The sequence below is a fragment of the Python bivittatus genome, unplaced genomic scaffold, assembly GCF_059951505.1.
Source record: "Python bivittatus isolate LINGU-HERP-01145 unplaced genomic scaffold, Pbiv_v1 ctg000530_np1212, whole genome shotgun sequence".
Lineage (NCBI taxonomy): Eukaryota > Metazoa > Chordata > Lepidosauria > Squamata > Pythonidae > Python > Python bivittatus.
In genome coordinates this window covers 2,353,032-2,374,116 of record NW_028277085.1, presented here as the reverse complement: position 1 = coordinate 2,374,116, position 21,085 = coordinate 2,353,032, and the positions used below count along the sequence as shown (strand labels likewise).

At 52.8% G+C, this 21,085-nt stretch overlaps 2 protein-coding genes across 5 annotated transcripts; one reads left to right on the top strand and one right to left on the bottom strand.

The window, feature by feature from the left end:
• The first annotated feature begins 305 nt into the window (after positions 1–305).
• On the top strand, positions 306–12,963 carry LARP6 (La ribonucleoprotein 6, translational regulator). Of its 3 annotated transcripts, none has more exons than XR_015797474.1 (6): positions 306–857; positions 5,052–5,241; positions 6,616–10,153; positions 10,905–10,983; positions 12,139–12,228; positions 12,857–12,963. XR_015797474.1 is itself a non-coding variant. In XM_088148351.1 (3 exons), exons 1-3 carry the CDS (start codon positions 544–546, stop codon positions 7,678–7,680), a joined length of 1,569 nt encoding a protein of 522 aa, XP_088004477.1. In that variant the 5' UTR covers positions 306–543; the 3' UTR covers positions 7,681–10,310. The 3 variants fall into 3 exon arrangements, 1 of the variants encoding a protein (XP_088004477.1); XR_015797473.1 differs by lacking the exon at positions 12,857–12,963 and adding an exon at positions 12,548–12,809; XM_088148351.1 differs by lacking the exons at positions 10,905–10,983; positions 12,139–12,228; positions 12,857–12,963 and having other exon boundaries at positions 6,616–10,310.
• On the bottom strand, positions 12,937–20,972 carry MAPDA (N6-Methyl-AMP deaminase). 2 transcript variants are annotated; one of them, XM_088148353.1, is made up of 10 exons: positions 20,530–20,972; positions 19,326–19,456; positions 18,734–18,794; positions 17,939–18,026; positions 17,629–17,710; positions 16,476–16,602; positions 16,300–16,380; positions 15,000–15,138; positions 14,466–14,566; positions 12,937–14,276 (listed from the first exon to the last, which is right to left on the bottom strand). In XM_088148353.1, exons 1-10 carry the CDS (start codon positions 20,581–20,583, stop codon positions 14,085–14,087), a joined length of 1,056 nt encoding a protein of 351 aa, XP_088004479.1. In that variant the 5' UTR covers positions 20,584–20,972; the 3' UTR covers positions 12,937–14,084. The 2 variants fall into 2 exon arrangements, with proteins under 2 accessions (XP_088004479.1, XP_088004478.1); XM_088148352.1 differs by lacking the exon at positions 20,530–20,972 and adding an exon at positions 20,008–20,506.
• Positions 20,973–21,085: the final 113 nt, after the last annotated feature.

Here is a 21,085-nt window from a genome sequence, read left to right as displayed (position 1 = left end):
GCCGCGACGGGGCTCCGGGCCGGCCGGCGCCCAAAGGGGATGCGGGCTCGAGGCACCGACAGGCGCTTCGGGTTCCCAACGGACGGCCCGTGAGGGGAGGAGCGGACTGGGCCCCCCACGCTGTCCTAAGTGAACCGGAAGCTGCCGTTGCAGGGGGGGGCTGCGTGCGAGCAGGCTGCAATTCGAGGGGGAGAGCGGCGGGCGCAGCGGGGGCGCGCGTGCACGGCCCCCGCCCCGGAAGCCCCGCGCCCAGCCGAGGGTGGCCTAACCCCGCTTTGCTGCGGGAGCCACGGTGGGCAGACCGCGGCTCGCTCGGCGTGCTTGGTTAAGGGAGCCCCGCCGGGTTCGCCGTGCGCCGGGCCGCGTCTCGGCCGGTCAGCAGAGCAAGCCCCGGGCGCGGCGGCCCCGGCCGGTCCCTCTCACTGCCGGGGGTGCCTCGCGATGTTGGTCGATTGTTTCAGCGCGTTGCGAGCCGCCCGGAGTCCCCCACGGGGGGGCGGCGGGCGGCGGACACAATAAATAAATAAATGAATAAATAAATAAATGGCCCCGATTCGCGGCCCCCCCGCGCAGCCGCGCTCTGCCCGGTTCGCCTCGGGCGCGGCCGGGCTCCGCTCGCGGCAGAAGGCGCCCCGCCCTCGCCCCAGGCCCGAGCCGCGCGGGGGCGGAGCGCGGCCGGCGGGCATGGCGGCGCCGGAGGGAGCGCGGCCGGCGGCGCCCGTGCAGATCCGGGTGGCCGAGGCGGAGGACGAGCAGCGCCGCCGGTGCTCGACGCCGCCGGGCGGCGGCAGCTGCAGCTGCAGCGAAGACGATGCCGGGCGCGGCGGCGGCGGCGGCGGCGGCGGGGAGAAGTCCAGGTAGGGCGCCCCCCGGACGAGCGCCTCGCCTCGCCTCGCCTGGCCTGGCGCAGACCCCGGACTCTCCGCCTGCGCCGCCGCCGGGGCTGCCTGCCCGGCGGAGGGGAGCCCCAGGAAGCGGGGCCGCGCGGATGCCAAGGGCGGGCCTGGAACGGCGGGCTGGGGATGCCCCGGGGGCCGGACCCCCCGCCGCGCGTCGAGCCCCCCGGGCAGCAGCCGCTGAGAAGTGGGGGGAGGACGGGGCCAGGGCCCGGCCGGGCATTTTCTGCCCGGCGCGGCTCTCCTCGGGTGCCCGCTTGGCCGCGGAGGCTGCGGCCGGGGTCGCCCGCGTCCGCCGGACTGGGCGCCGGCCCGCTCTCCCGGTGGGTCTGCCCGAGGAAGGCGGGAAGGGCCGGGAGTGTCCGCGGTGGGGCGGTCCCCCACGTCCCCGCGCCCTCTCGGACCCGCCGTTGGGCCGAGGCCGCTTTGCGCCGCCTGCCCTGCCCTGCCCTCGGCCCCTGCTCGGGTGCTTTTCAGGCTCTGCGGGGCGGTTGTTCCTGGGCTGGGGTTGGGGCGGATCGGGAGGAGACCCCCTTGCGGGAGCTGCCTTAGCCCGCGTTCCCTGCGGGCCGCAGAGCAAGAGCCCGGCAGACAGACCTGGACTAACCCAGTCGGTGGTGAAGCGCCCCTTCCCCAAGCTGACAGGAAGCTTGCGGAAGGCTTCCCCCACCGGCGGTACCCCCAGCTTCATCCCGGCTGATTTCAGAAAGCCCAGTCAGGTCAGACTTGATTAGCGCTTGGATGGGAGACCACTAGGAAATCATGATGGAGGCTGCATTTTTGAAAACACTGAGGAAAAGGTCACGCCGAGCGGTTCCGTGAGGTCGTCGAAGCGTGTAAACACTGTATGTGAAGCTCGGCTCGGGGGAGTCTCGATCTGTAGCCGTGGTTCAGAGGTGCGGCGGGTCCTCTTCCTCCAGAGGTATTAAGGGTGAGATCGGAGACCCATCTTTCAAGCGCGCTCTTGCGGGATTTTTGCAACCGGCCAGAGGCGAAAACCAGCCATGATTTTTCCCCCCTTACTGGAAAAGTCCAGGCTTCTGCTGGATGTGGGCATCACCCGGCAGGAAAGTGGCATTTGTGGTGGCAAGCAAAGGAGGGGCCGGGTGGGATCCGGGCCAAAACCCGGAGGCTCCCCTGCTTTTTTGGAAATCGGCAGGACCGGGAGAAAGAGGCCTGGCTGCTTTTCCTCCCGGAGAGCCGCTTCTAACTCTGGGCAGGAAATGGGGAGGGGGCGTTTGCTCCGGGGGCGGCCGAGCGGGGTGAGCGGCTCCGGAGAAGCCATGTTGGCGGGAGGAAAACAAATCAAAGCTGCCAGACTCTTCACAACCTCTCGGCAGGGGGGTGGGGGGTGGATTTTCATTACAGCCGGTGGAAATCCCGTCCCTTCTCCCGGCACGCCGGCCGGGAAACGCTTTTTTGCAATTTCACACTTTTTTTCTTTTTTTTGCAATTTCAAAGCGGCCCTGTGCAGAATCGGAGAGCATCTTTCCTGCCCGAGGGCAGAGGCAGAGGAAGGAGGCATCCGGGGGTGGGCCGCCCTTCCCCAGGGGCTCCCCCCCCCCCCCCCCGTCCCAAGGAAAAGCCCATGCTGGCACCCTCCGCCGGGCTGCTGCAAAGGAGGCCGGATGTTGCACCAACCGTCTCCACGTCCCTCCCCTCTGGCCCCGGGCAAGATGCTATAAAGTCATCCTGGGCAGGCAGCCGGGAAGGCCGGTCCCACCCCACCCCCCCAGTCCTTGGGAAGGGGCAGCGATGCCGGGAAGGGGATCTCCTGCTGACTTGGCACTTGGCTGGGCGGGAGGTCCTTCTGCTCCAGATGCTGGGGAGGAGCGCGCCCACCCCGCCCCGCTTCTGGTTCCCATCACGGCTTTCCTGGGTAAACAGCCGTTTCTTCCCTCCGTCTGAGTCAGCTGCTCCTCTGACATTTTATTGGGTGGGGAGGGAATTGAGCCCCCGCAAAGATGGCCTCAGGGGACATTTCCCTCCCTGTGGCATTCCACCCGACCTCCCTGTCATTTGCCAGCCTCCGAGGGGGCTGGAGGGTCTTCAGCTGGGACGGGGGCCGAGGGTTTGGGTTCCCTCCCAGGGCGGTCTCGCTGCTTGGGAGAAAGTAGGGCGTCCGAGAGACGTTGGGAAAATCTCAGAAAGGGCAACCCGGTTTGATGAAGAAGCCACCGTCGGCTGGGGTTGTGCCGTCTGCAAAGGCACGGAGCGGGGGGCGAGGTCCTCTCCTTTGTGATGGCTGCAAGTTCTCCCAAGGGGGAGAGCAGCTGGGGGGCTGCGAGCTCTGCAAGGAGAGTGAGGATCTGGTGGGCTTCTTGGAAAGGAGGAGACGGAAGAGCGAGTCAGAGGAAGAGGTCAGCACCCAAAAGCTTTGGGGGAAAAGGGAATGAGTGCCCTGCCCATTTTCTCTTCTGGCTCTTCCCCCTGGTGACTTAAGCCCCACCCATTCCCATTGGACTTCTCCAGTGTTTCCCACCCTGGGCAACCTTAAGATGGGTGGACTCCAACTCCCAGAATCCCCCAGCCTGTTTTTCTCACCCTGGGCACTGTTAAGATGGGGGAGTTGAAGTCCACCCATCTTGAAGCTGCCAAGGTTGAGAAACCCTGGTCCAGACTGTTTTCACGCCTGTGAGTACAGCCCAGAACATCCAAACACGTTGAGCAACTTTCAAGGAATGTGGAAAGGAACAGATTCTTGGAACTGAGAATCACACAAATGCGTGCTCCTATTTATTTATTGCTCAAATTTATATAATATTTTCTTTTATCGTTACAATGAACGTGTCCACCAAGCTTCCTTTTCGCTTGATCTGTTTATTACTCGTTCCCTTCCCGGCCCGTCTTTCTGCTCACCGGCACTCCAAGTGAAAGTCAAAAATCAGGAACTAAAATCCAGCGAGAGCCCTGCCGAAGGTGTTTTTAGTCCCACTGAAGAAAAAGACTTTGCTCCGTTCCGAAGGCAGAAAGGGTGGTGGAATAGGTGCAGTTCCATGGTTAACCATGGTTGTGGAGTAAGCCTTAAGTGGTTTGCACACTACAGCCACTAAAAGATGTCGCCTTCAGATGGAACTCGGCTCACTCTGGTGGTTTCTTTGGCAACAATAGAGTGTTTTTTTTAACCCGCCAGTCCTGGGCATTTCCTAGTGGTCTCCCATCCACGTACTAGCTGGGTCTGATCCTGCTTATCTGTTCAAGATCGGCCAAGGTAAAACCCAATTCTGGTTTAGTGTAATATACAAAGGCTCACTCCGTTTCCCACAAAACTCAAGGGTGTTGCAGCAATTCCAAGGATGGGAATGACGCTGTAAACACGGCGTGTTAAAAGTGGTTGTGTGAATGCAAGAGAAGGCAGGTTGTGCTGCCAGTGGGTAAGCGTGCAAAAACTACCTTGGTAGCATTCATTGAGTCGGTGAGAGCCGGGCAGCATGCAAGTTTAAGCAATCAATATTGAATTATTATTCCCCGTTTGCGAACTTACAAGACGTATCTTGCGAGTATTTGCTGGGCGCCAGATTCTTTCCCGTGTTGCTCCCAGAAATATTTGCTTTCTTCTTTCTTCACCCATTGCTTTTTCCCCCCGCTGGCGTTGAGCTGGGCGTGGTGTGACCCGCTGAATGAGCCATTTTCCGACACCACTTCTACGCTGCTTTGGGGAATGGCGTTCTGCCGTCTTGTGCCATTACGGGCTTTTTTGATTATTATTACTCTTTCGATGACGTCCGCTGCCCTGCGTCGTGTGCCGAGTAGAGCGGCTATGCAAATCAATTAAACAAATTAGGGCCACTGGGCCATCGTATAGAAGCTTGGATGAGTGGGACCTGCTTGTCACCAGTTAGCCATCCTGGCCCGTATTGTGGTTTGTTTCATGTAGCTCTGAATAGGAGATGCCCCTTGATGTCCTCTCGGACCTCTCCATTCTCCTGTCCTTCATCCGGAGAGCAGGAGTTAGGGAGATGCGAAGCCGCCAACCGGGTTACGCTTCCGACTGGCTGTGTAACAAATGTCTCAACAGCGCTAAAAAAGGCCAGCGTGAAGCCACCCTTGGGCTGATTCTCGACCTCCTGCGGGATTCAGGAAGGCACTATTTTCCCTTGAGAAATCAAGCCAAGCCCTCGGGGACCGTGATCTTCTCGTTCTTCCTTTTGCCAGTGAGAACGATGGGGACGATTCGGCCCCCGATTGGAAGCCCCCGGAGCACGAGCTGATCCTGAAGCTGGTGACTCAGATCGAATATTACTTCTCCGATGACAACCTGGCAAAAGATGCTTTTCTCCTGAAGCACATCCGACGGAACAAGATGGGGTACGTCAGCGTGAAGCTGCTGACCTCGTTCAAAAAGGCAAGTATTGGCAAAACGTGGCCTGACCCGCACAAAGCAGCCCTGTCGCCCGTGGGCTGGGGAGAAGGGTGTTCCAAAATGTATGTATTGATTCACTTTAGGTCCAGGAGGCCAAGGTGACGCACAGAATACTCCTTACTCGACTCACGCCAACTTTACGGAATAAGCTAAGGTTGTCAAGCAACTAGATTTGACAGGCTGATTTAAGCCATAGTCTGTTTTAAGCATGGTTTTTATTTTATTTATTTATATATCAATTTTGTCACCGCCCATCTCGTTGAAATGATATTTGTGGGGGGGGGGTGCCAAGTGGGGAAGGCTGAAGTAACATAAATGTAAATAACTCATAATTGGCCAGCATGATTGGTCCTAATAGGAGAGAATCTGTAGTTCAGGGTTGAACTTGGTGCTCTCTGAGCTTGGGTGGTTGCTTGCACACGCTGCTCCCAGGTTCGGCTTATGGTCGGTCACTCACTCACACACTCACAGCCTGTTGAAGCACGCCAATCTTGTCAGCCCCCGTTGCTTTCTACCTGGGTTTCCAAATAGGTGCGGCTGGAGCAGACAGACACGCAGCCCTGGTCAACAGCCGGGAGTTAATTAGGGATACACACAGATCACTTCCAACTGAACTCTGAGGCAGGAGAAGTTCTTTGTAGTACACGGAGACCCAGTGAATTTAAAGTAACGGCAAAACTTTACTGGTTGCAAGGTGCATTTGCTCTTCTCATACACACACGCGCGTGTGCTCATCCACACTTAGCCACCTCCTTCCCAACTAGGCTGCCAGGCGCTAGCAAGAGGGACAAAGCCGCCAGGTCTGGATCCAAAGATGACTCAGACGACTCAGAGTGGGCAGGCTTTGGGACCCCTTTTATCCCCAAAAGTACTTGCTGGGTTGATTTACAAGTGGATGGGATTGGGGTGAGGGTTTCCATGGGCTCAGGCCCACCTTCTTTTGCCTGCTTCAGGTCCTTTGTTTCCTTGACGACGTGCTTCCTTCTTATCTACCTCCCCGAAGGGATCTCATAGACAAGTTTCCTGGCTTCTGTCCTCTCTGCTTAGGTGGCTGGTTCATCTTTAGTTACGGCAGCTTCGGCCTAGTCTCACAGCAGACGTTTTGTTACCTGGCTAGGTCACATCATCAGTGCTTGCTGATGATTAGTGATGATGCACTGATCATTGAGGATAGCACTGATGACGTTCCCTAGTCCAGTAATGAAATAACTGCAAGCCATCAACCAAGCTCAGAGAGCCCCAAGGACTCCACAACTGGTTCTCTCTGCAGAGTCTGACTTCTGTCTTTTTTTATGCTAATATACGGCATATTGAATTGTTCTGGCCTTTGCTCAACTTCCTCCTTTTTCTTACCAGATAAAACAACTGACTCGGGACTGGAGAACTACAGCTTACGCTCTGAAATATTCTGACCTCCTGGAGCTGAACGAAGATGGCCGAAAGGTTCGGCGAAATGCCCCCGTTCCTGTGTTCCCGGGTGAAAACATCCCTAGCCGAATGCTTCTTGTCTACGACATCTCCCTAACATATGATCTCTGCCCTCTGGATGAAGGACAGGAGAATGGAGAAGTCCGAGAGAAGGTCATGGAGCATCTCCTCAAGGCCTTTGTCCAGTTTGGTGTCATTTTGTCCATTCGTATTCTCAAGCCCGGGAGGGATCTTCCACCAGATATCAAGAAGTTCAGTAGCCGTTATAGCCTGGTGGGAACCAAAGAATGTGCCATCATAGAATTTGAAGAGATTGATGCTGCGATCAGAGCTCACAAATCGTTCTGCATCACAGACAAAGCCACCATGAAGGTCATCCTCATTGGGATGAAGCCTCCAAAGAAGAAGGTCCTCAAAGAGAAAAGCCATGACAAGATCTCTGCCAAGGTCCCAGGCAAGACACGATCGATGAATAAGAGAGTTGAAGAACTTCAAGATGTTGGTGAAGAACTGTCGGCCAATAGCTCCTCTGATCAAGAGAGCGACCCAACTTCTCCCCTGCCTGGGCGAAGAGGCAACTCTTCCAACAAATTAAGTCCTTCGGCCTATCCGAACAACCATCTCAGCCCAAACGTGTCTCCGAGGTCGAGTCCCTGGAGCAGCCCTTCTTCCCTACGCAGAACGTCCAGGATGTCTCCGCTGGCAGAAGATGGCAAAGGGTTTCCGAGCACGAGTCCTGAGATGTCGAAAAGATGTGCCGATTACTCTTCGGACAGTAGCATCACTCCTTCGAGTAGCCCCTGGGTACAGCGGCGACAGCAAGCTCGGACTCTAGCACGAGAGAAGACTCCTGTGGGCAGCCCAGAGCCCAGCCCCAAAATGGCCAACCTTGCTGGACTGCCCGTTGGCGTGCTGCGTTTGCCCAGGGGACCTGATGGGACAAAGGGGTTCCATAACAGTCACGAAAGGAGCAAGGTCACCAAGAATGAATAAGCTCTGTTTTTACTCAACATGGACTTGCCACGGCATCTCCGACTGATGAATTCTTTGCATGGGGAATATCCTCAAAGCCCTTGGCACAAGGGTTGTCCTTTGTTTTTCTTTTTTAACCAAAGCTTTTGTATCTTTGTGGCTTCATCGGTGTTGTCTGAGGCCTTCTTGCCTGCCCCTGAAGTTGCATTATTATTGCTATTTTTAATGCTAGCTGCAGCCAAACATTTTATGGGCACAACTTTTATTTTGTCAGTGCCTGTTCTGAAAAACGGCCAAGTGCAAATATATTTACTAAGGGCAATTATCTGAGTTGTATTTGTTCCTCCAGTGGTAGGTTGAAGTCTTTCGCTCTTGCTCTCTTCCATTACTTTTGAGGAGCACTTGGGTTTCTGAGATACCCGTAGCTTTTTGTCTGATGTCAGAAAGACGCTTCCTAGTCTAGAATCCAACCAGGAAGGGCATTTCTGGTGGTATAAAATAAAAACACATGGGCTTAAAACTGTCTCCCAAGTTGGATGGACTGAAGATTCTCACGTTCTGGGGTTGGGGTTGAGAGGTGCATGGTGGTTAATACCAGTTTTCTTCAAAAACAGACAAAATTAGCAGGGTTGGCCTTGGGGGGGAAAAATCACAAATCCACAGCTGATTAATGCTTTTATTAAAGAAAAGCCTTCTTGCACGTGAGGCTGACTCCTGGTGACCTCATGAACACATTCATGCACTTTTCTTGGCAAAATTCTAGAGGTGGTTTGCCATCATCGCTTTCTTGGGATTTTTTTCCCAATTTTTCTGCTCTGGGATTTCTTTGAGATCTCCCATCCAAATACTAACAAGGTTCAATCCTGCTTAGCTTCCCGAATCAGCCAAGACCAGCCATGCTTTTAGTAGGACTTCATGAAGAGGGGAGAGAGACAGTTTGGTGTAGTGGTGAAGGCACCAGGCTAAAAACCAGGAGACCATCAGTTCTAGTCCCACTTTAGGCCTCAAGCCACCTGGGTGACCTTGGGCCAGTCCGTCTCTCTTAGACCTAGGAAGAAGAAGCCAAGGGCCAACCTCTTCCAAAAATCTTGCCAAGAAAACTGCAGGGACTTGTCCAGGCAGTCACCAGGGGTCAACACAGACTTGAAGACACACACACACCCCATGAAGGAGAATAGAAGCATTTGGGTTCCTTCAATCATTTAAGCTTCTTAAGAAATTTGTCCTTTACTAGAGACAGAGCTATTACCACCAGCCTGTGGTTGTAACTTCTCATGCCACAATGGTCAGGCAGCTGTAGGTATGATCCATTGTGAGATCGTTGCTAATAAGCAATGGGACAGACCTACATAAAACATAGGGCCAGCCAAGGGCTGGGATGAATGCAAGATGGCTTTCTGCTACAGGTTAGAGTTACACCTATAGACTATGCTGTTTTTACATAATACGAACTCAATTAGTTGAGACTCACTTGGCGAGATTAGCTGAATATGGTGCTAAAGGGTCTTAAGAACAATCCCATGGCTGGAATGAGGCAAGAGTCCATTGAAAGGCGCATTGTGGGTCATATGTTGGCCAACTGAGTACATCTAGGAAGCCAACAAAGTTGGGCAAGAGAGGGGTCGGCTTCTTACATTGTTGCAACATATGCTGGATGTGATAAAGCAGGTTGGAAAAGGCCATCAGAACTAGTAGAATACCAGATTGTCCATGGGTTGGTCTAGTCCCCTTTTAAAACAATCTAAATGAATTGTTCCCCTGTCAGGTGGCAGTGAGTGCCGTAACTGCTGCGTTTGGTGAAGACACCATCCATCCTTAATCTACAGCTAACTCAGAGAATGAAATCAGCAACTTGAGCTGTGCCCATCCAAAGATCATCAACTTTTCCACAGCTGTGGTATCTAACAATGGGATTATGTCATAATCAATCCCTTTTAATAATCAAAAACAGGAACATCTATAGGGAGGATCAAAAAAGTCAAGATGGAGGCCACTTCTCAAAGCCCCACCCCTGTTTACACTTTAATTACATTAAAAGAGGATGGGGCTCTGTCGTTCATGCATTCTTCAAGCAAGCCAGCGTTCCCTACAATTTTACCTTTTTGGTCACTCAACCCAACTTAGGATTTTTAGCCCAAGGAACAGAATCCTTGACCTTCCCAAGATGATCCAAACTTGGTTACGGTTTTGTGGTGCCTTAGCGTGTCATGCAAATCTGTTGAGTTCGCTGATCATTCAGTTCAGAAAATGGGTTAATTCAGCAATCGGGTTCAATGTCTTGGTGAATTAAATCTTTGTGTGGGCTGAGGGGAATTGGGATTTGTCAGATTGTATGTATGTATTGATTTTACAGAAGAAGAATGGGAATTTAACATCACATGCCCCTTTCAGGTTTTTCCGTCGTTTTGTTTTTTGCAGACCACTTCTCCCTCCTTACGCCATTGCTCCTGACTACACCAGTGACAGACCTCCTTATCTCTTTATTCCTAGCCCTGTAAGTCTGGCCTTTTTCCCTCCCTTGGGGTTGATTCCTTGAATCTGGGGAAGCAGTTGAGCAATGTTCCCCAACTCTAGACGCCTCAGACTTCAGCTCCCAGAATCCCCAGCCCTGTTGGTTAAGAATGACGGGAGATGGAGCTCAACACCTTTGAAGCTCCAGACTGGAAAAGACCACTCTAAGCCTAGATGACTACACAACACTGGGGAACTTCAACCGGTGTAGAATGGAGGAGTGGAAGTGGTGAGGAAGCTGCTTTGGGCTAAACATTAGAAGATAAACATGGTTGAGTTGCAGAACAAGGCAGCCTCTGGGGAGGCGGGGAGGCCATCTTTCTAGGATGCCCTATGTTCAAGGTTTCTGCCTTCAGCAGAGGGTTGGACTTAGAACAATCTCCACCAGCCCACTTCTAGTATCGCATTGCAAAATGATCCTGGGGCTCCATCTCTGCAGCGTCATTTTCTTTGTCCTGGTTGTAGCCTGGAGGGTCCAGACATAGACAAAGTATTGCTAAAGGAACACCCCCACCCCACACAGGGTGTGTTCCAGCAGAAGCTGGACAGTCCCCTCCCAGGATGCTTGAAGGACTTCTCAAAAGCTGGGGATGTCCCCTTTCCACCACTATTATTCTATGAGAAAGAATCAAAATTCCCACTTTGGTTCCTGTTCCTCTGATTTAAGCGACTACTTTAAAAAATGCATCTCCTCTAACACAAGCAAGTTAGATTTATTTTTTCTTCTTCTTGAGATTGTAGACAACCACGGATACATGAGAGAAGCAATTAAACAGCGGGGAGCCATGATAATTGATAGGACTCAGGAGGCAGGTAAAACCATGGTGGGAGTTAAACCAGTATTTGCCAGTTTTGCTCATCCCTGGTTATCTTTTCCCTGTTCCGGGCTTCCCCTTGTGTTTCCATGCCTTGGGCAGTCAGCTTGGATTACAACTAGAAATGCAATTTCCTGTCTTAGAAAAGTCAAGGGTTCCCACTTGGCATGAGGAGAACCCCAGGGGAAGAGCAATTGGATTTACTATCCTTTGGACCCGAGGAAGCGCTGGGCATTTGTTTGGTTATCATTGCTGTTAACTAGAATACCAGCCTAGCATCAGTGAGCAACTCGTCTTGCTCCAAAGCTACAGATCCCCTGAAATCTCTTTCCATGCCCACCTTGGAAAAGTCATTGACTCGTTACTCATTCCACTAAGACATCATTTTGTTTTGATCCTGGTTTGCTGAACAAGGAAAGACTCCCTCAAATTCCCATTAACCATGAGTAGGAAACCAGCAGAGCTGGGTTCATACAAGGTACCTAGCCCAAGCCAGAATATGGCTCAATGTGCCCTGAGATTCCAACCATCTGTATTGGTTCTTTGGGCCACCTCTTATTCCAAAATGGCCAACTGATGCCCTGAAGTAAACCAGCAAATTATCCCAACCAAGACCGCTGCAATCCTACACAACTTCATTGGCCAACCATCAGCCCTCCAAGATAGACCAAACTTGGAAACTAAAGACACACAAGCTAACACTACTTTTATTATGAGATTAGAGTATCAGAATCTTGCAAGTCTGAATGCACCTCCCTCCCTTTGTCTTCACGAGAACTAGGGAGGGTCTTTTCTGAGATGCTTTCTCGGACTACAGTTCTGCCCCAGACTCAAGTTTCTTTTATCTGACTGTTGTCTTGGTTGCGGCTCTTCCTCCTCTTCCTCAGGGTTATTCCTTCTGCCCATTACACCAACTTGGGGCTTTCCAGATGCTGAATTGCAAAACAACCCATAACAACAGGGGGAAGGGGGGAATGGGAGCTCTGTCTAACAAGCCTCAAATCTAAGAGAACAGAAGATCTGGAAATGAACAGTCATCCCCACTTCCCCTACACTGTGTTATGGAGATGAGAACATAGCTCCTTTGTTTATTTGCAATGAGAGAATGTTCCACACATGGATCTGTAGAAGAGTTTTGGATTCTCCCTTTCAGGACCCGGCCCTGCCTGGGAGCAGAAGTGGATTAATTACGTCAACGTAATCAACTCCACTAAGTCATGGAGAACAGCGGGCAAGCCATTCGGTTAGTGACGCCTTCTTCTCTCTGCCTCCCGTTTACTGACCATATTTCAGGAGGGTTCTCCATCGCCCATGGGTGGAAACTCACCGTCCACTAAATCATGGCTTCGCCACAGCCTGGTGAAAATGCCCCAATCCTGGCTAAGGGCTAAGCCGCGAGAGCTAGGTTCGCTCACTCATGGGGTGAACCCAAAACGAAACCAAATGCTTTTGACGGCTAGCACAAGGTACAAAGCCAGCTGCTTTCTCAGGGAGGGAGAGATGCCCTCAGCATGTTTTTACTAATCGATGAATTTAGACCTTGCCTTTCTGCTTCTGCACAGGTCTGGGATTAGGCGGACCACCCTCTTCAAAGGCTGCGTTTGCAAAGTATACCCGTGGTTATCTGAACCATGGTTGAGGCATTCACAAAGATGGCTCGTTTTAGCCTCCGTTTTGTGTGAATCCACTATTGCCCATTGAGCATATTCTTGTAATCCCCCGCAAAAAAAATCATTGGGGGAGAGGAAAGAAATCAGCAGAGCAGCCTTATCTCGTACTGCTAGGAAGGGCTGGGGTATTTTCTACCGACTCGAGCGGAAGAGATTGCCTCCTGGCCCTCGCCTGGTACGACTCTCTTTGGCCCTTTGCAGTGTGCGACCGGCTTTGGCTCTGGACTTGCTGAAAAGGAAGGAAGAAAGGAAAGAAAGAAAGACAGAAAATCCACAGGGAATGTCTGTAAGCTCTTGGGACTTTATTAAATTTGCCAGTTCCCAGGTCAGAACAACTGGCCAGGATAAATTGACTCCAGCTTTTCTCTTTGCAAACATCGGAGGCAGCAGCAGAATTGGGGAATTTTATGGGGGGGGAGGGAGGCAGAACCTGGACTATCTTGGAGGAAACACCAACCTTTAAGGGTGGCCATTCAGAATTGGGGGGCACTGAGGATCCGTCTCCCCGTCCTTCCTTTGGAATCCAGCTGCTCAGATATAAAGCATGAAAATGCATCAAGCTTCTTTGGGGGGGGTGTTGATTGTTCTTTTCATTTTATGGGTTCTTTCAGGACCCCAGAAATAGTGGTTTTTCCATTCAGACCACACCGTCTTAAGTTTTAACATAGCCATTCGTTTTCAAAAGGCCCTCTTTGCACCAGAGAGTAAGACAGAAGCCAAGGTGGTGGTGTAGTTTGTTTGAGGATGCTGTGATAATCCCACCATGGGGCTTATAAACCACGGTTTACAGGTTAGTAGGTTGAGCCCAGCGAGTCCACTGAATACCGTGAAGTCAGAGATGGGTTAAATGAGTGAAACCAAACGGTCGTTTGAGGGGAGCTACAAGAATTGGTACGGAAGCAACCTAGAAAGTTTTCAGTAATATTCCCTGAGATGCTATGGTTGTGATTAAGTGAACACATATTACAGTACAATCCTGCCCCTTCTCTCGAGGGTTATTTAAACTCTGGAGCAATTAACCCATCCTTTGCTTAAAGAGATTTGCAGGCAAAACTGTCATTAATTAAGTTTGCATAACGCCAAGCCAACATCAGCCCACCTTATGGCTTAATGTGAATCAGGATCTAGGCTTCCATACTGAGGCTAATTGGCGCAGCAGGAGGGCGTGGGGTGATTCTAGTGGTGGAGATGTTAGAAGACCCAGGTTCAAGTCCACCCCAAGTTCCTTGGGTGACATGAAGCCAGACATGCTCCCCCAGCACACAGAGTTGTGGTGGTGGAAAAAAACAAGAGGACATGCTAGGGAGATCCCCTTGCATCATCAGCAGAGAGGCAGGCTAGACACCCAACCAACAAACTCTACAAACGGACACACACAACACAACCCTCAACGAAGCCCACAGCTTGGGTCCTGGCATTCTCCACGAAGCTACTCCAGCAGGGTGGGTTTCAGCATCCGCCATTGCTCCCTCAGCTTCGTTTTGGTGTGGCTGGAAGCAAAGATGTGGTTGATGGCGTCCAAACAAAGTGCCCAGACTTGCTCGTCGGACAACCGAAAGGTCTCCGCAACCAGCTGGTACTCCTGAGACAGCTCGGTAGCAAAAACGCCTTTGTCGTCCGTCTAGGGAGGAGAGAAATGATGAGAACGCGCCTCCCTCTTGGGGTGCACCAACGGGGGTTCGGCCAAAGCAAAGCAAAGGCGTCGTTTTTTAGGACCTGTGGGTTGATGCTGCCATGCGGGGCCCGTAGCATTTGTGAGAAAGAGGCTCCGGCCCCCGCTTGGCACCCAAGAGAACCCAAAGCGCCTTACGCAAAGGACGACGGGGTGGCCAAGGGGGTACCAGAATCCGAAATGGTGCTGGGCCCTGGAGGGTACCGTCTCGCCTTTGAGGTTGGACGTCAGGCAGAGTTCTGAGGGGGGGAAATGAAAAAAAGGAGGGGAGGGAGAAAAATCCAAGTCAGTCAGTCCAGTGTTTCTCACGGCTGGCTGGGGAATTCTGGGAGTTGAAGTCCACCCCTCTTCAAGTGGCCAAGGTTGAGAAACACTGATCTAGTCTAGCTGACTTGGCGAAGGCAGGGTGGCATTCGTCTGTCAGCAATTCAAATTTGTGCCCTCTTTCCACCCACACCGCGTCAGGCCTCTGGGCTAGTTTCGGGTCCGTTAAACCAGATTTGGTAAATGCTCAGGCTGGCAGCCCTTTCACAAGAGCGCCCACCACGGTTCCCCCCATTGCAAACGGGGCCTCTCAGCGCTGAAGGTCAGCTTCCAGAAATGCTGGATGGCCCATCATCCCCCGCCCGCCCACGACCCATCGCCCAGCTTCCGTGCCAAGTCTTCCCTTGCCTAGAGGGGTCCTGTTCTGCCTCACGAGCTCCACCAGGTCCCGTGCGGCCGATTCTGACGCGTGAAGAAACGTCCCGTGTCCAATTCGGTCCGGGGAAAGGCCCAGAAGCAGCCGAGTTTCGTCCTCCCGCTTTGGAATCTGGAACGAGACCCATTGCACAAGCAGGATGCCCATGGAGGGAAGGCTTGTGCAAGCCCAAATTGCACCCGCAAGGCGTGGGTCTGAGATGTTGCACGAACCCAGCGAAGGGTGGCTTGTATGTTCACTCAACCACGGTTCAGTAAACCTGGCTTAGTGTGCTGCGTGAGCGCAACCGGTATGTTAGATTTATACATCACAAGAGGCATGTTTAAAAAAAATGGGTTAGTGAGTCGGATTGTAGGGAAGAAGGGAAAAGGGGGTTGTTTCTGTTTCCTTATCGAACTATAGATTTATACCGTACCCTTTAGGGAAAAAAAAAACTTTGGAAATGCTGAAGGACCAAGTAGGGACCGATCATCATGGAGAAAATCTATGTGGTCACTAAGAGTCGACAATGATGCCACATAATCATCATCACCAAAAAAATGAGACACAAATGGAGATGTTACCATTGTCTTTTGGCAAAGAAAAAGGGCACCCACCAGCTCTAAGAGATCCCCTTTTTTCTCCCCCTCACTACATTTCAGAAGGGGGGTGCTGTTGGCAATGCCCCCTCCTGGCAACAGAGGAATGGGATGAGATTTTCATGGGGACCTGGCAGCTGTTTTGGCCTGTCCAGATCAGTGTTTCTCAACCTTAGCCACTTGAAGATGTCTGGACTTCAATTCCCAGAATTCCCCAGCCAGCCATGGAGTTGAAGTCCAGACATCTTCAAGTGGCTAAGGTTGAGAAACACTGGTTCAGATGATGCCCCAAATACTTTGTGAAGCAAGTGAGCCAAGTCAATGGGGGCTCTTTGGAGTAGGAATATGCCCCTGGGGTGTACCCTCAGCTCAGGGGTCTGGTTTTAACAAACCTAGTAGGGATTAAAAGATCATGCTTAAAAATGTCTTCCAATTCATGCTCCGCTCCCGGCATTTGACCACCACGACTCGGAAGTTCTCTGGGCAAAAATACAGAAGTGACCTGTCCCTGCCTTCTTCCAAGATCTTTCACTTCTGAGTCTAGTCCCACCAGCTTGGAGATATCCTGGTGACACCTCTCCAAGTAAGAATGGAGTGCAGAACCTGCTTGGGGAGATAGTCAAGGGGTGACTGGGGCTCAAACTCATTTAACGGACATTCTCACTGCAAGCCTGGGCCAGGATCCAAGGGTTACCTCTGAAAGATGCAACGCCAGCTTCAAACCAGCTTTCTTGGCTTCCAGAAGAGGCTCCAAGAAGTCCCGGCCGTGCCCTGCCTTCAAAAAATGCAGCTTCATTCAATGAAATCATCTGACAGGCCAATCACGCAAACACCAAACAGCTTAAGCGTTTACATTTCGAGAAAGCTTACTTGCGGATTCCCGCTGAGGTCCAGGCCGACGACCACGCCATCGGTGGAAAGCAGAAAGTCTTCAGCCAACTTCACGGTTTCCTTGGCGGCAGCTGTCCCCCTACTTCGGTCCACAGATACTAGAAATCTGGAATAGATAAATATCCACGTGAACTTGGAAAGCCAGCAACAGCACGAAGGAAGTGGGGAAGCGGATGGGCGGCTTGAAATTTGAATTGATTTCTGGAAATTGCAGAGGGTTGGACCAAATGGCCCTTGGACTCCCTTGCAACTCTATGACTCTATGAACTGCCCTGTATTAGGACCGGCATTGGCCAAGATTCCACAACAAAGCTGGTTTACGTTTCATTTGAGTTTAGCATCTTGCATCCTGCCAGGCATTAAGATGTGCAAACTAGAATTTATAGTTCTAAGGTTCCCACCCAGAGAGTTATGAAAGACCTGGTGATTCTCCCAGGCCTTGGAGCAGAGCAAAGGTTGAACCCCTGCTGGACAGATTTTCTTTGGTTAAATATTGTTTCTGGGGGTCTTCACGATTCTTTTTTGTATTTTTTTTTAACTTTTCACAGGTTCGTTGGCAGTCAAGCAGCCTATACATTGTATAAATAAAATACAATTAAAAAATGATTTACCCACACCTTGGGTAACCAAACTGTGCCCTAACTTGGGTAAATCCAGCCTGTTTGCATGGAAAGCTGGGATATAAATGGAAAAATATAATATCAGTCCACATCTAGCAAGATGTCTGAGGAACAGCACTCTGTCTCCAAGGAGCTGGGCGGATCCTTTTAGCTAGAAATGATGGGAATCAAAACTTCTGCTAGCAAGCAAGAAGGATCAGCTGCCCGACCTTTCCCTATGCCCATGTCAGCTGAAAGGCTTGCACCTCACCTCCAGAATCCTCCCATTCCTATGGGGGTTGGCTAATTCTCCAAAATCTCTAGCCATCTACTTTTCTGACCCGCTTGGAATCGAGGTGCTTTAGCGCATAGCTGAAAACTGGGGCAACGGAGAAGGGGGGGCGTGAAAAGCAGAGCGCATTTGGGATGGAAGATGAGTGGCTAAATTTGGTTTTCCTAAGCCACACGCTGGGTTCATGCCACACTCCAAGCAAGCAATTTTGCAGTCCAAATCCAGGCTTCTCAGAACTCACCTCACATCTATGTCCCATCCTTCTTCCTTGCATTGCTTGATGCCCTCCAGCACAGCTTCCACGTACATGCGTTTGGTCATCCCTGCCAATGAGGGAAAACACGCATACGCTCGGGTGCGAAGGAGGGGCACGCCCAAAGCCTTCAGACATTTTCTTTGCCAGCTGGTTTCGAGGTGGAATTGAACTTCTGGCCATCTCGAAACCAACTTTGGCAAGACAACATTTCTGGAAGAGGAGCACTGGAGAAGCCGAGGCGTTTAATGGGATGTGACCGACCGCTGTTGTGGGGGAATCAGGAGAGGGAATTTACCTGTGCTTTCTTCCTCCCTTGGCGTGCTCCTGAGTTCGAGGTATTTGACTCCATCGGTAGCAAATTCCCGAATCACATCTTTGGTTACCTGAAATGTCAGCACTGGATTCTAAGGAGGCTACCAGGCCAGAGTTGAGCAAAGCTAAAGGAAACACAATACTTGCGCCAATCGCATGGAAACATAATGCCGGGTTCACGCACCACCATGACTTAGGGCTGACTTAAGCTGGCTTACTGATTAGTAAACTATTGGCTGAATTCAGACAAGACACTGAGCACCCTGTTTATCAATCACAGTGTGTCAGGCCAACTTGTTTCTTGCTAGACATTCACGCTCTACCAAGTAGATAATAGTGGTGTAAGGCCCTAATACAGTGGTTTTCAAACTTTCAAAATACTGGTTTAAGGCTCTAATATGTGCAGAGCATTAAGGACAAGGGATGTGCTCAACCCGGCTATCAGATCCTGCATGTCTTGACGAAGATCCACTTCCTTACACCCTGCACTATTCCTTACTTCAGCAACCTGATCGGAGGCGGAAATCCTAACCCTAACCCTAACCCTTTTTAATTTTATTTATTAAGCAACCCAGAAATCAAAAACTTTTGGAAATTGCTGCCTATTGCTCAGGGCTTGACAGAAGACCTCCATGTGTCTCCTACCCACTTTTTGACATGCACCAACCGATACCTTCAGAATTACAATGTACATCCAGAACTAAATATACACTCCCCACAGCCTATGATGGAGCAGTAAAGGGCCCCTGATCCAAGCATTGGGTTAAAAGTAACTTACCATTAATATATCTTCAGGTCTGCTGGTAATCTGGTGTATGATCCGGAACATCTGAAAACATCTGCATGGACAAATGTGTAATAATGGGGTTAATAATAACCACAGCAGCATGTACAGGCTGGAAAATGGTGCCCATATTCTTAAAATAAATGACTGTAAATTGATGTAGATCAGTTTACAACAATGGTAATTATGGCCACTGTGAATGTTTAACCATTGCATTTGATTGTAAACTGAATGGTTTACTCCTGTAACTCCTCAAAGGGTCCATTTGAAAATACTGTGAGTTAAGGAATGGGGCTTTCCCTTCATTGCAGAGTTAGGTGGAATGGGGGAAATCTAGACAAAGGGTTGGGGAAATGGCAGAGTTACAAAGAAGAGATCCCCTGCAGATATAAATGCCTGATCAAATTCCCCAAGAACAGCAGGGTAACCTCACGAAAAGAAAATCGAAGCTGGAAGTATTCTGCTCAAAAGACCATGCAGGGTTAAAAGTGTGGGAACAGCAGCCTCACTTCAGCTGGGGGGGGGGGGGGCGCCAGGTTGGAGAACACACTCTCCAAACTGTCCCCCCCCCCAAAGTTGGACTTACTCCTCCAAATTTCTTTTCTTCCCCTTGTCGATTGTTATCATTTCGTTTTGAATCCGAAGGTCGGGCTTCTGTGCCATCAGCTTCTTCATGGTGGCGGCACTGATGGACCCGTTCAAGTGGGCATGGAGTTCCTGAATGGGAAAGAGAAGGGGATCCATTTCGCTGGGAGCCTCTTCGGGCAGAGAACTTGTCCCCTGGCAAGTCCCCTCTCCTTTGGGTGGGCTTCACCCACAGGCATTTCATTCTGCTGGTGTGCGCTGTGTGGGCAAGCACACGAGAGCGGATCTCATCACTCCATCTCTCAAAGGCTGCTGGAGAATTGAACCTGGTGAAAAGTCACAGTGAGACTTCCAGCACCCTGCTTCTCAACCTTGTCACCTGTAAGAGGGGTGGACTGCAACTCCCAGAATTCCCCAGCCAGCAGAGCTGGCTGGGGAATTCTGGGAGTTGCAGTCCACCCCTCTTACAGGTGACAAGGTTGAGAAACAGTGCCAGCAGAACAGCTGCATGCATCTGGTCCCAACGATCACTTTAGTTTCGGTTTCTCTTTGGGCACAGGAGTTAAAATCTTGGCCTGCGGCCCAGGAGGCTCTTAACCCCGAAAATTCAGGCCCGGGGAAGACCTTTTCCGCAAAGCCCCTGCTTTTTTCCCCTTTTAAACTCTCAGTTTCAGCAGACTCGCCCTGAGATGCTCCTGAATCTGCGGCGCGTCCTTTCCCGTCTTGGGGAAGACTCGGCTGGAGTCCCACCGGCGGGGAGGGAAGGAGGGGGGGGGCATCGGCCGGGGCGGGGGGCTGAGGGGGCTTCCGGGGACTCTCCTTCGCCGGCGAGGCTGCCGCTGGGAAGAGCCCCCCGCCCCAAAAAGAATGGGAAGGAAGGACGGCCGGCGGCTGCGAGGCTCGGGGCGCGAGGCTCCTGCGGGAGGGCGACTTTCGCCGGGGCGCTTGGCGCATCTGGGGCGCCGCTCCGGCCAGCCGGGCCCCCAGCCCGAGGGGGCGATCGCGGCGCCCAGGCTCCGGAGGGGAGGGGAGGGGAGGGGAGGGAGGCGCCCAGCCCTGCCCGGGCACGGGAGCCCCTGCTGAGCCCCCCGGCCGCTTCCCCTCTCCCGGGGGCCCCCCGACGCGCCACCCCGCGGGACGGCGCTCCGAGGGTCGTGCGAACGCGGTCCGGGGCTGCGGCCGGGGGCGCCGCGCCGCCCGCTCACCGCTTTGGGCAGCCGCTGGAAGAAGCGCGGCGCTCGCCCCGGCGCCTCCGCCATCGCCGGGGCGGGGCGGGACGGGACGGGACGGAGGGGCCGCCCGCCTCCCGGGGCGGAGCGCGGCGCGGCTTCTGCTGCAGCCGCCGCCGCCCCGCGGGCAGGTCCGCCGCCGTCCTCGCCGGCCCGCAGACGCGCGCGGCCGGTGGGTTGCAGCCCCCGTGGCTCCCGCCGGCTGCGGGGGATGGGGCCGCCGTGCGAGCCCCGGCGGGCCACCGGGCAGGGCGGGGGTGGAGGCGGCCGGTCCGCGCGACCCTGGGCGCCTCGCCTCCGCGGGGGGTTCCCGAAGCCCACTTCTTGCGAGGCACTGAAGTGTATCTTTTGATGACTGCTGCACTTTCTGAACTGCAAGCAAAGAAGCGCCGCTCGCCCGGGGCGCGCGGCCGCAGAGCGGCCCCCCCGGGCAAGGCTGGACGAGCCCAGGTAGCCCGTTGCGCGGCTGCAGCGGTAGCTCAGCCCGGCTGGCTCGCCTTCCGCCGGTCTACTCAGCGCGTCGATGCGCCTC